Source organism: Myzus persicae, unplaced genomic scaffold, assembly GCF_001856785.1.
Source record: "Myzus persicae strain clone G006 unplaced genomic scaffold, MPER_G0061.0, whole genome shotgun sequence".
Classification (NCBI taxonomy): domain Eukaryota; kingdom Metazoa; phylum Arthropoda; class Insecta; order Hemiptera; family Aphididae; genus Myzus; species Myzus persicae.
In genome coordinates, this window is record NW_019101036.1 from 307,230 (window position 1) to 322,270 (window position 15,041).

General features: G+C 30.7%; 1 protein-coding gene and 1 long non-coding RNA gene across 2 annotated transcripts; both read left to right on the forward strand.

Annotated features, from left to right (window-relative positions):
• The first annotated feature begins 652 nt into the window (after positions 1–652).
• Positions 653–9,359, forward strand: LOC111027436. The gene is made up of 3 exons (XR_002603779.1): positions 653–2,171; positions 3,105–3,211; positions 9,225–9,359. It is a non-coding gene; the product is annotated as an uncharacterized LOC111027436 (long non-coding RNA).
• A 3,522-nt stretch (positions 9,360–12,881) lies between these two features.
• On the forward strand, positions 12,882–14,262 carry LOC111027435. The gene is made up of 3 exons (XM_022305813.1): positions 12,882–13,345; positions 13,512–13,636; positions 13,718–14,262. The coding sequence occupies exons 1-3, from the start codon at positions 13,142–13,144 to the stop codon at positions 13,839–13,841; spliced, it is 453 nt and encodes a 150-aa protein (XP_022161505.1). The 5' UTR covers positions 12,882–13,141; the 3' UTR covers positions 13,842–14,262.
• The last annotated feature ends 779 nt before the right edge of the window (positions 14,263–15,041 follow it).

The following is a 15,041-nucleotide window of genomic DNA, read 5'->3' on the forward strand; positions in this document are numbered from 1 at the left end:
CATATAGCAGATATGACGATCAAAAAAATGGTTTACCTATATTATCTTATTTATTACGATTTACGACAGAGTATGAATATGTTTTCAGCAGAAAAATGATTAGTTTTAATATGCCTGTGAATATAAATATTTACCTATACAGGCAAAAATAAAAATACGAATCTACCTATTGACGTAAAATATTTACGAAAATACATTTACCTACTTCAAAATATGCGAGTAATATATTATAATTTATACTGAATACATTTTATTTTATTTAAGGTGCTAGAAACGTGCTAATTTTTAATCAGAATTGAGAAATCTTCATTCAATCAAATTATATACTTGCATAAAAATCCGTTCCCTAATTATTCAATTTAAAGAGCATAATTATTGTATTTAGACATCTTATCTTAACTAAATACCATTTAATAGCCACGATATTCATAAATTCGTATGTGTTGTAATTTATGACAATGTATATGCACACATTACACAATGAGTTCTATCATAGAAGTTCTATGAACTAAAGTTATAATTATTTAATTATATGACGTAGGTATATAATACAAAAAAAAATTGAAGGATAAATTATACGGCAGAAAAAAATATAGTATAGTTAAAAATGATATATTATACATACTGCGTACATATTATATTATATGGTTGAACACGGATAAGGTATATATTTATTAAATATTGATAAAATAAAATTAATGATTTTATTTTACTTTAATGTAGATATATGTTTTACAATATCAACAAGTAACCGCATATACTTTCCTCTGATGTAGAACATTATAAAGTCGTGACTCGTGGTACAGTTTATTTCTAAATGGTGCCGTATGTACACTTTCAATGCATCGTAGTTTGACCAAACTTAGACGACGTAAATTCGGTAGTTATGGCATGTAAGACCGACCGAAACATATTGCACTGTGGTTTTTTCGGCAAGCGTGTATAGTTATGGTATATTATACCTATTACCAACGACCAGTATTGTACAGTTTATTTATTGTCGACGCGTCTATTTGAAATAAAATCATAATTGTGTGTCGTTTGTCGCTTAAAGCACGCGGACTTCAGCGAGAATCGTTATTACCCGTCACTCCGCGGTGTCCCTTACACGACTTACATTATACATATAGGTATTTATATTCGTGATACCTGCGCGACGAGAGATTTATAATATGTTGTTGCGAGTGTCATTCGACATTATGTGTAGCAATAATAATGACGATTATAGTATAGTATAGATAATGTACATAATATTATATTCGTCTCCTCTTATTATTCGGAACACACTGCAGTATTGTTCGCCCGGTGGTTCAGAGAGGCGGTCGTATACCGATCTATTATTGTTTGGAAATATATATTATTATAATATATTATATCTGGTAGGATAAAAGACGTCCGTTGAAATGACGCGCGCCCGGCAGGGTGCAGCAGTATACGACGCGGCTGACCTTTTCAAAAACGTCTGACAATGCAGCCTGCGTCGTCGTATTATATTATGCGTTGTATATAATATGTATACGTCGGAGTGATGTAGTAGTAGTAGAAGTAGTAGTGGTAGTAACTAGTAGTAGTAATATGGAGAGTGATACAACTTGCAAAGCCAATGCGCATTTGAGCACGTCGTATACTCGTATAATAGTATAATAATAAACACAATATTTCAAACCGTCGGGCGGCGGCGAGGAGAAAGCGAGTGGGAAAAAAAAAAAAACAAAACCGAATACCCGAAAAAAAAAAGGGGGATGAATAAAATATGATCATTGGCCGCGCGGTAACAATAATGACACGTTGCACGCGGCGGAACCAGGTGTGGCCATGGTCCTGGAGAATGGGGTTGTTAAGGACTCGGGTGCGGTGGGCGGCGGGGGGGCGAGCAAGTCGGCGGCGGACGCAGTATCGTCCGGGAGAGGCAGTTGATGGGATCTTCGATACGCCTGCGGGCTCCGGTTGGTGCCCCGCCTCCGTTTGGACGAACAGCACTTTACCGCCTGTCGCCGGTGAGAGGCACCTGTGTGTGCATGTGTGCGTTCACGTGGAAGAAGAACGATTTACCTATAACTACCATCGTGCCTACGTAAAAAATTATGCAGCTGCAACAGGTACAAAGAAAGCCTATACGCGGAGAGTGAGAGAGAGAGAGGACGAGGGAGACGCGCACCGCGATGGAGACGGTGAGACTTAATGATGTATATTATTATTATTATTATTATTATTATTATTATTATTATTATTATGTGCCTGCCTATAATATATTACGGCGAAGGGGAGCGACCGAGGAAGAGGGAGAAATGAAATGGGAAAAAAAAATAATACATTTTCGTAGGCGCGGGTAGATGATTCGACGCGCCGGGGCACGGCACATGGAGTGACTACGACGCAATACCTTAATGGCTTTCCAGATTTTTCATTTCGAATCCATTATATTTACCCACTTGCATTATCATATTCTACGGCCAGAACGACTTGCGTGCGGCATGAACCTTTCCTCTGTGTGAGTGTGTATTATTTTATTTAATCTTATGCCCGACACGTGGTCTTATCTGTCGGCTTATTATACTGCTACGTAAAACACATTTCAGAGTCAAATATTTTCCCAAACTCAATAACGTAAGATTATTTAACGTCTGCGTCTGAATTCCGTGTGTGGGAAGCGGGAACAAACATTCTAGTATAATATATTACGTACATAATATTATACGTTCTGTAATAACAATTATCATATTAATATTATTATTATGTTGTGTCCTGCGGGAATATTAAAAAGCAAATTCCAAAAACCGTCGATAACAAAAAACCGAACCGTGCATTCCGGAAATAATAATTCTCATTGCCCGTACATAAAAATATAAACGCGTTCAGCGTTTCATAATATTATGATAAACGTTCACACGCAGTAGCCTGTTGCAGTAGTTGGATGATTATACCTTGTAACTAGGTGAAATACTGTACTTCGCTCGAATTCGCTCGATAAAAGGACACAACATTTTGTCTTCCCCGACAATTTTCGAAGTCATTATAACACATTTTTTTCCTCCCGTTTAATATTACAGGTACGTTATAAATATTATACTTACCTATACCGCAGTTATTAATTGTTATTGCAGGCTACATACATTCAGCGACTGACTATACTTGCAACCAGATAACTTGGACCAGAATTTCACTGAAAATACGCGACTGAAGTCTGAAATTCTCAATTGTCGGCCGTCAGGTAATATATCGTATTATTGTGTACTCGTATAATATTATAATAATTAGGGCTCTGATTTTAATGTCCTTAGATGTATCGAAAAATGCCCTTTCACAAAATGCATTTATGACTTAAACATTTTTTTAAAAGGTACAAAAAAATTCCCTTAATTAATTAATCCCTGAGTTTGTGAATCATTTTATTTCAAAACAAGATTACTCTTTGTTGTTTATTAGTACTCAATATGATGTGTATGAAATCTTTTTATTTATATTTTTTGTTAAATCACTAGAAATAAGTTTAAAATTACCTAGAAATATAAATAATGCCTTAAAAACATTTATAAATGCACTGAAACGTCAAAAATCTTGAAAAATGCAAAAAAATCTATCCAAAAAATTCGTTTTTAGTTTAGTGTTTACCTGAAACACATTTTTGTATATTAGAAAGCATAATTTCAAGCATTCTAGAAAAACAAATGTATATGCATTGAAATCCGAGCCCTAATAGTAATTAGTAGTATATAATAAGCTCTTATAAGAAATACTTTAAGTAGAATTTTTCCCTAGACCAGGCAGTGACCGTGTGTAAAGGTGAACTTTAGTTTAATACGTGCATTGTGAAGCCAACCAAGTGTAATTACTTAATTGTTTCTTGTACCAATCTGTAATTAATTTGTATCAATTTATGCATTGGACGAATTACAAATTTTTGAGACACCACTCGGTGACGAAACATGTATTCATTTAAATTATATTATGTACACGAGACAAAATAAAATTAAAAAATGGTGTGAGCTGGGTTTGTGTTAAAATTTTAATTTAAATGGAGGTTGACAACGTTCGATATAAAATAATTGTAGAAATGATGGACAAATATAAGTTTAGAATTTCTAGTCAAACATATACTAACAAGTTAATTGTATATTACATACCTTTCTTTTTATACATGTTCAATATGCGAAACATATAAAGGTGCTCAGCTCCCCGCAGTCCGCGCCCCAGGTATATTACTATTAGATCAAAACAGATCCGTAATTTTTTCAAAAGCAATAAGTGAATATTTGTATATAAAAATATACAAGAATTAATAAACCTATTTTGTAACATACTATAGTAGGTACCATAAGATATGTCATTATTCTAGCCGAGGAGCTGTGTTCGCAAGTCACTGAGCTAACTTGCAAAGACATATAACAAAATAAATAATTTAATGACTATTGTAAAAGTTTAAATAAGTTTGGGAATATATTTTTTAACTATTGTTTCTTTTGAAACATCACGGGTTATTTAATTGTATACTTCATTATTCAGTAAGAGAAGATAGCTAATCTTATTTCATTTTGTCATTTTGGTTTTGACGTTACGATTAGTAAGTGATGGACGAACCATTTTTACTATTTCGATTAGATTATTGGTACGTCGGATCCAACTTACAGGTGACATGCCGTAGACCGTATGAGTATAGCAATACGATTATCGCAGTGACATGATGAGTTTTGTTTTCAATAGTAATTATTTATCTCATTCATTTTTTCATTTTTTTGAATTTCCAAACATCACTATACAACGAATACATTACCGGGAAAATATGTCAACATTAATAATTTTTACGATTTTATATTGTTTTGTGAGTGTAATGTTCCTCATCAATCGTTCAATTATAATAAAATGTTTTTAAACAGGAAAAAGATGATTGCTTACTTGTATACTGGTAGGTATATAATATCGTACTTGTAGTATAAAATGTTTAATCATTCGGTGTAATCATTTACACACGATCAAAATAATTAAAAACAAGAACATTTTAGTTGCTTATATGCATACCTACCTATATAAAATCAAAATATTTTATAATCATAATTCATAATTTATTGTAATCAAAATTCGTTCCGAGAAATATAAATCAGTACCAATTGTTTTAGTAATTAACAGAGTTTAACGATTTGCGATAGTATATAATCCAATTAAAATACTTAGGTATGGAAATAAAAATTTTAATGAATCTATAACATATATACACTGTGTATTATTCTATTTAAACAAATTATAATTGATTCTACATCATTTTTAGATCATGAAAATAATATTAGATAATATTGAACATTTAATTTGTCTTTCATTAAGTAATCATTATTCATAATTACTCGTCTGTAATAATTAGTTAATTACATTTAAGGTTTTATTTAAATTAATTACCAAATTAATAGGTGTCATAACATTAGAAATGATAAGAAATTTAAATTTACCTATAAATAATTCAATCATATTATCAAACATAATTCTGTGACAACTGACAGTTTAAATATAAGCCAATAATACATTAAAAATCGGAGCCATGAATGTATTTATTTTACAATGGTAAATTAATTTTTTACTTTGTGTTAATTCTTACTTTTACCAGTTAAAAAAAAAAAAATAATTCTGAATAATCGAAAAACGGGAATTGACTTTGGTATTATAATGTAATAGGTACCTAATTCAAAAACGATCTGGTTTCAATATGAAGTTAAGTATTCATAACATGTTTAATTTTGCACCAAAGACTTGAACATTTAATAGAAATTAGAACTAGTTGGTACTTTTGCCAAAAAATGTTTAGTCATTTTCAAAATAATTGGGAGTAATTTAAAATAATAGGTGACAATTTAATAAAAACGGGTATTTTTCATAAAACTAGTTTTTGACAACATTTATTTTACTTTTTTGCTCTTAATTAATATTTATTTTATAATTTTTTTTAATATTTTTGAATTTTGTTGTGATATGAACATTTAGAATTTTTGAATTCCTCAGATTTTTCGCTTCATGTAAAATATACATATATTTAATATATATTTATATGAGTAAAAAGATTTAAAATTGAATACAAGGTGCCTCATAAGCGGTTCTTACTACGCAATTATAGAATATCAAAGTCATATTTTTTTTGTAAAAATTACGAAAATATGTAAATTATTTTTTAATTAAAAACTTAAAAACTCGTACAAATCGTAATTTGACCACTTGAAAATTAAAAAGTAAATTAGATTCTTAATTAGTTTTTTTTTTACTGGAATTTAAAAAAGAGTTTTACGTTAAGTCAAATACATTTATTTTGTGCGATTGAAATTCAAATGTTGACGTCATTGAATATTCACTCGTACTGTACATCAATTTGTATTATTTTATAATAAATCAAAACATATAGTAATCCCATAAACTTTGAACATTCCACTATTACTTTAATTGTCATTTTCTATACACAATAAAATGTTCAAAATGTTAAGAATAGTTGTAAGCTAAATTTAGACATTTTAAATTTAAAGTTCAGATGCAGCTGATGAAATTGGGTATTAAACGAATAATATAACAAATATGATTATATTTATTTTTTGTAATTCAAGAAATATTCTACGGAACTTCTTTTCGTATAATAATATCAGTAATTACCTATACACAATTCTATTTTATTATAATTGATTATTATATTTTAACTAATTTTGAGCGATGTAATAATATATGTAGGTACCACCAACGGTGGCTTGACTACACATTTCGGCTCAGGATGTAGGTACTGTATAGTATGGTCCAGTTTATAATTTTTATAACGAGTAACGACATATAATATTGTTTGAATCAGAATGTTTTCGGTAATTGTTACTAGTGCCTAATGATAATATATTATATTTTAAATAATTATTATAACTAAGCAATTTAGCTATAATATTAATACTTAAAAGCTATTTTATTTTACATATCAATACTATTTTTCCACTATCTCTGATAATTATGAGATAAATAATGATGGTCATTACGGTACGGTCCCGTAAATCAGTCTTGATTTAAGGGTATGTATTCTTTTTGTTAGCGACAATTAGTGCAACCTACAATATTACTATAATATACAAATTGAAAAATATTAAGTACAAAATATCCCTGGAAATATAGACTGACAAAACTTTTCCGTTCATAATCGTTTTTCGTATTGGTAATACAATGTTTTATTATTGAATTATATTATTTTAATTAAACGCATCCATTAAAGTAACCTAATAGGTAATCAATGAAGATGTACACTGAATATCTAGAATACAGCATGAGTGTGTTTTTTTATTTGCAACTTAATTAAAAATCAATTAATAATTAAATTATTGTTGTTTTTGGTTTGAATGAATAATAAATAAAATAATTTGACTAATATACCGACCTATATATACATTTGGAATGACAAAATCATAAGTTAAAAATGAATATACCTACCTATAATCATTACAATTATAAAATAACTGTTACACATTATACAACTATTATGCATGGCGGTAAAAAGTGAAAAGTCCGAGGAAAAAGTCCAAGGATAAAAGTTAGATGAAAAAACCCCAATACATGTCAGAGAAACAAACTGTTTAAAAAATGTATACTTTAATATTTACTATTATATATATTATTTCGTGTCCAAGTTGTTAAATATACAATTTTATGACTTTAATTAAATATTTTAGTCATAATTATAATTAATTATACAGTTACCTAATTATTATTGCTACACTTCTAGCGTATAGTTACTATTATTATACAAATATCCTTCCTATTTTGTCGTCCATACAATGTCAGATATTTCGTAAAAACCGTTCAAATCTTTTATCCATTTTCTATTTGATTTAGATTTTCCCCAAATACATGAAATCCTATTTTTGCTGTATTAACATTTTTTAATTTTTTACTCATTTTATCCATCAACTTCCATATTGTAGGATGGCTGTGCATCACCACACGATGTTTGAATCTGTTATTCTAGCTCTCGCAAATATTATTAGTTCGATTTGATCACAATTTTGTACAGGATATTACGATTAGTAGTACTGTAGCAACAAAAACCTATAATTTAAGTGTCGGTACGTATATGATATTATGATAATGTGATGGTCACCCGAAGTATAATCGCATTGGTTTCATAAAACTATATAGTATAAATTATATTTCATATACTTACCTACCTATTTATTAATTAAGTAATTTTATACGTGGGAAAAAATAGATGATAATGCAAATGAGACGCAGCCGAGACCTACATAATATACATAATATTACCGGTTTCAAGTTTAATTTACACGTGAAACGACATGATGAAACGCACGTGTTAGTCATAACTCATGATGTGCATTATATATGTATTAGGCACTTACCGATTTATACCTAAACCGTGTAGGACACATATAGGTACTACAATATAATGTGTATAATACTATAATATATGTACATTTTGATTTATGAAACGATTTATTTTTTCTAGATAGGGACATTTAATGATAATTGATTATAATTCGGAGAAACATTATGAGTGTAAAAAAAACATATTTATTTAAAAAAGAAAAAACAATTTTCACAGTGGGTAAATCTATGCGGGTAGAAAATCGTATTTGCCTCCTATTGGCTTATATGAAAAACTTACATTTATGTCTATGTTTATATAGGGATTCAAAACACATTTTCTTTTGCGCGGTAAACCAGCAAACGCAGTTGGTCCGAAAAAATTTAATGAAAATACAAATTCATCAACAGTGTTACTGCTTAGACCTATGGCCAATTACACGTTACCGCAGTATTACACTCAATAAACTACCTATATGCGATATCAAATTATAAGATCGATCTACTAATATAAAATCACAAATGTAAACAATGTGAACAGTTTCTTTATACGTAAATCATATACCTAGGTACCCTATGTTGTACCTATATCATTAGTAATTTCGAATTTTATTGATCTATATTCCCGAACATAAGTAATATGCATACGTGTAAATGTATATTTTTTTAGCAAATAATGCAGTGTATGTGTAGACCTATAATAGCTTTCAAAAATAAAATATAGACATTATACATTCATTGAAGTATTGAATGAGGATGGTTTTTTTTTTAGAAAATACCTGTATAATGTAACTATATAACTATATATAAGTACTGAAGCACGTCGATTAACATTAACAATAATATGTATACATCATAAATCAATAATATATTATGAAGTGAAGAAATGTACAATTTTTTTTCAGTATTAAATCGTGTCGATTTATCAAGAGTTCTTTTACGATAGACAGTGGAGAAAAAAGTTGCCGACTACGATCCGTGACGGACCGCACGTCCTCCGAATATCTTGGCACGGCTTTAATAGACATTAATAATAGTAGGTAAGTAGCAACGATAAAACATTTTAATATTATTATTATGATTTGATTTTTACTTTTCTGTCTTTTGATGATTGATTTCGTTTGATCCTAATTGCATGAATAGAATAAATGTTAGTAACAAATGAGTATATAATATTCCGCGCGGTATAAGAATAAGGAAATAATTTAAAATAATATTATGTAGGCGTACTATAACAAAATTATTTAAATACCTAACATCGTATAGACCAGAAACACATACGTTCAAAGGGATTTATTGGTGTTCGACAACTAAACAATTAAATTTAAATTAAAGAATCAGAAATATAAAACGATTTTGAATCATTAATAAAACGCTATAATATTTTTTGATTTCTAATAAACCTAAAATACTAGAAATTGAATTTTAAAAACTGACAAATTATATTTTTCAAATATTTGTGCTATATTAAATACACATAATATGTAGCTAACACTCATTTGGTTAAATTATTATTTTTAAAAGAATATTTTACCAAAAAAAATATACTTTGATTAAAAACTCATAAAATGCATGTGTATTAGTAAGTAGATACTCGTTTTCTTTAAAATATGTCTTTCGTCAATTCGATTACGAATTTCCTATTAACCTTTTGCGGTGTCCTTACAGGTATAAATTATTTAACCTTACATTATAATTACCTCAATAACTCGTTTTTATGACAGTTATTATATTTTGTTACTCGTGTGTTATATAAATGGTCATTTGTCAATATCAATTTCAAAAGAGAGATACCATTTGATAGAACCTTATAAAGATTTTTTATTCCACTAAGTTCTTTGAAATTAAATTGAGTACTAAGACATCTGTTAACATAATACACTAATAATTATTAATGATTCTGGAAAAATTGTAAATTACGCATACCCACAGGCTACAAAGTTCTTTTTTGATGGATTGGAACTCCATAAGTTGCTTAAACTCACTAGTGCGGAGAACAATAATTTTGACAAACTCAAAATTATAAAATTTTAATACATTTTAAAAATAAAATATTATGTACCTAATGCATTAATAATATTTGATAGCGCGATGGTTCAATGGATTGTTGTGTATGGATTTTTTTATGACAAAAAATTTTCTCAAATTTATACCAAACAAATTATTCAAATAACTATTCACACAGCTTCTATAATAGGTATATCATGTTTCCGAAATTCTAACTAAACGATCCCTGCACTTCCTTACCCATAAGAGTTAAATAATTAAGCTGTATAGAATATTCAAAAATCGTTTCCGGAACAACTGAAGATCTCCGTTAATTAACTCCTTGACTTTTAAACATTTCCCCATTAGTCCAAGTAAAACAGTGAATGGACGCCTTTCTCCGCCCTCATAAATCATGTTTATAGTTAATTTTAACAAAAAATACATACGCAATATATTGTTGTTGTAAAAAAATGAACGCATATAGATCCCATATTATTTTTCTAATAAAAATAATCAAAAGTATTTATAGGGATTATGTTATACATCAGATACTAAAACGTCATATCAATACTATTATTATTATAACAATAGTTATATATTATAAGTATGCCTATCAGCTATCACTGTAGTCTGTAAGTTCAATACTTATTCCGCTTCGTAATTATGTTGAATAATTAGATATTTCATAGTATCATGTTTGAATACTTAATTTATCTACCAATTTATAATAAGTCAATCGATAACATAATTCAGAATTCTATATACCACGTGCAGTAGGTAGGTATTAATGTATAATAATTAGTAAACATTTTCTAGTGTGAAATTGTATTTTATACAATTTGACTACTAATATATAGTTGTTTTTCACATATTTTTATAAATTATTGTATTTATTTCACATTCCAATAGCAAGTGATATATTGTAAAGGTAACCTATACCTACCAATCTAATTTATTATATCATATTGTTATCTATACCTTGTTAAAATATACGACGGTTGTACGAAATGACCACCATAACGTCATCCGCGGCCGTGCAACCGTGCAGATAATAAATTAAGACTATTCGAAAGATAATTATGTTATTGCTATATTATTTATAATACAATAATAATAAAATATAGACATGATATTATATTTAGACGTATGAAATTCTCATTAAAACGGTATTGCGATTTATTTAAAACTGGATGTATATGCACTCGGATAGATAACATTTACGTAGGCATGTTTTCCGTCTCGGCGGATGTACCTATATTATGTGCAAGTACCTACGTAATTATTATACCATACAGTACCACAATTATCTAGTGTTTGCATGTAGTCTCACATTCGCGGGCTAGATTATTATAATAAATCGATACGGTCGCCCATAGGTTCCAATACGCGAGCACATGTGTTCAGTGTAATAATAATAAATGTGTAGGCACCTACCCATACGGTTGAGGTTGACACAATATAATTTCGACGTCCGGATAAGTGCATTTCCCGTGTGTTTAAAATGCACATCATTAGAGAGTTTGATGTTTACAATACAATATAAGTGTAACTCGTATCGTTTTTCGCGTCATTTTTTTATTTTTCATTTGGAATTATCCTGCACACACTAACCGTTCACGACTGTACCTACACTCGCGTATCATGTACGGTTTTGATGACCGACAGCCACCAATTCTATGAGTACTCACTAAATAATATTATTATAGATATTAGTGTTACCGCCACTAACCACTACAGCGATTCAGCCGTTAGAGTAGAATTTACCCGATGCACGCGAGTTAGGTAATAATGCGTTAACTCGTTTGTCATCGGCTCTAATTATGTTATTGTATATTATTATTATTATTATAATGTATGCGCAAGCCGTTCGACGGGAAAAATGTATGATGCAAAATTGTCTAGCGTTAAAAATAAAAAAAACCAATAACGTTTAAATGTCGCAGAACATTTGGCAATGAAAAACGTTCAGGAAAATAATTAACGCGAACGGGAAAAAAACCCGCGTGATTGATGTTCGGACGTCTGTAGCAGTGAATTATTGTAATGATATATTATAATACCGAGAAAGAGAGAGACCTAGACCTAAAATGACCGGTCGCGTTCGACGCTCTTTACATAATATTATTATCTATAATAATAATAATAATAATAATAATAATATCAGACGAATGAAAGTTGTTCTGGAATTTCTACAATGAATCATCGGCGACGGTTGAGAAAAAAAAATAATAATAATATAATTAGAGGAACGATTTAAAACGCACGTACCTATTATTATTATAATATATTATATTATATTATTATAACACGTTCATAATGCATATTATCGGCGGCTGCGACTATTGGTTGACGTAGTGGTGGTGGTGGTGTTGGTGGTAGCAGTGTGTTTGGACGAGGCGGCGGTGGTAACGGTGGGGTGGCAGTAGTGGTGGTGACGGCGGCGGCGGCGGCGGCGGCGGCGGCGATTGTACTACACTTTGTATATAGATATTAGATCGGTCGGCAGCGGCGGATCTCTCCATTCAACGGCGGCCCCCCCTCCCAAATTAGCCGACCCTCTATATAATCCATTAGCCCGCCTCAATTTGAACAGTCTTCGCACACCGAACTTCAGTCGCACGTTGCCCGTTCACATTCGTACGCCAACTCTCGACCGTGACGATCGTCTCCTCTCCGGAAGTCTTCTCATCGTCTCTCGTTGGAACCCAATCGTTTTTACCGGTTTTTCTTCCGCTCGACCGCCGCCGTCTTGCTCACGTCGAATTCGAATTTATTTTTCGAAAATAATATCACACTCGTCTCTCACTAATATTTTCGTTTGCAAAGAAACAACATGACTGTGGAAACGTTCGAAACAATCATGCGCTGCAGAAACAACTCGACTCTGGTAACGGCTCAAGAGGACCCGAAAGCGGACATCAGCCGCCCGGGCAAGGCTTCCAAGTACAACAAAAACGCTATGCTCGCCGTTGCTTTCTTCGCCATGATATGTCTGTGCTTGATGTCCAGTGCCGGAGCTGCTGCCGTACACAACAGGGTAAGTCGTCGATGAAATAAAACAAATTATACCTACTCGAAAAATAAACCGTGTATTTTATTTTTATGCCATCGTATAATATTGTTGTCGTTGCGCTCCCCCCAAAAGCCGTTACGATAAGGTGCGAATTTTTTTTTTTAACGTAATTGTTGTCGGTTTTTTACAGAGGTCTATCGCTACTGCCACCGAGAGCACCACGGGACCGGTCAAAGAATGCCACCAAAACACCCCTTGCGGATGGGCCATCTACGTGCCGTTCACCCGTCGCATCGATTACTTTATGAAAAACACGTAAGTCCATCCCGCCGTCGGAGATCACTTGTAATAAAATACAACGGTCGATTTTAAACGTGCATTTTTGCTCGATTACAGATGCATTTGCAACTCGAACTTGGCGTGCTTGAAGACCGACGACGATCTGTCTGTCAACGCGTACGTGTACCGCTGCAAGACCAGACCCGTGACTACCACGGAAATCATACCGACGACCATTTGAGATTTGAGCGAGAGGGATATGTCCACAGCGACGAAGCCGGGGCCGACACCACACCACTGGCGCTGCTCCGTCGCCACTGGGCAAGTGAATTACTAAGTTTATTCCTAATACCAAATCTACTCATGTTCCGGGCATTTTTTTACTATTTTTTTTCTAATTAGTCTTAAGAAGAAGAAATATTTTTTTACGCTATTAAAGCTTTTTCGTAATTTATTTTTTTTTTTAGGTACTTATACCTATATACTTAAGCGAGTAAAATTATTAGAAGTTAATATCAAACCTATTTGGTTGTAATCATTTATTCTTATACATTAATTATATTTATATATTTTTCAATATTATTATATTTTTCGTACAAATTAAAGGGCATTAGGGAATATCATTTAACCCATATAAGAGGTATCATCCTTTAGACTTTATATCACAGTATTTTTATATTTTAATTTTTCATGCTTTAAATATTAGATTATACCTAAGTTTATAAGAATAAGTTAAATTATTTTTTTTTGAGGCTATAGCTACTTAACTATTTAATTTTTTATTACGACTAACATTATTGTAATGATAATTTTAATATTTATCTCGTCGTCATATTTTAATATGTCGATTAGATCAACATTTTTATTTATTATTTTTTTCAACACACTATTAGACATAATTAAAAAAAACATACTACTGTTGTTTAATAATATTATTATTAATATTTATTTATTATTATTATTATTATTATGATTATTATTATTTATATTATGTTTATTATAATTATGTCCTCTGGTTTTTTAAATTATTTTATTACTTTGAATAAAGAAGAAAAGATAAGATTACATTTGCGTCTAATAATTTTTATCTTTTCTATTGAAGTCCCTTCCTATAATATGAAATCCTAGTTCGTATTCGTTATTGTATTATATTTACTCAAATTATGTTGTATGCGTACAGATAAACTCGGCACATCGAATGCGTAATACATTGTTATCATTAATCAATGTTTTACCAACGATGTATACAAATATAATATTATTCTTAAAAAATATGTGTAGCGTCAACAATAATAATTGCTCGGAAACTTTACGAAGGCCAAAACGCCTGGACAACGAGTGAATAGGCATCGAAATGTACTCAATTCGAATTAAATAATAATATTTTAGAGAAAACACGATGATATAAATTTTCCATTTCACATTTTGTGTAGCGTCGTAA

Bases quoted from the DNA above. Each gene is read 5' to 3' on its own strand.
- LOC111027435 (XM_022305813.1), top strand. From the start codon at position 13,142: ATGACTGTGGAAACGTTCGAAACAATCATGCGCTGCAGAAACAACTCG. The intron at 13,346-13,511 runs GTAAGTCGTCGA...GGTTTTTTACAG, and splicing joins CTGCTGCCGTACACAACAGG to AGGTCTATCGCTACTGCCAC. The intron at 13,637-13,717 runs GTAAGTCCATCC...GCTCGATTACAG, and splicing joins GATTACTTTATGAAAAACAC to ATGCATTTGCAACTCGAACT.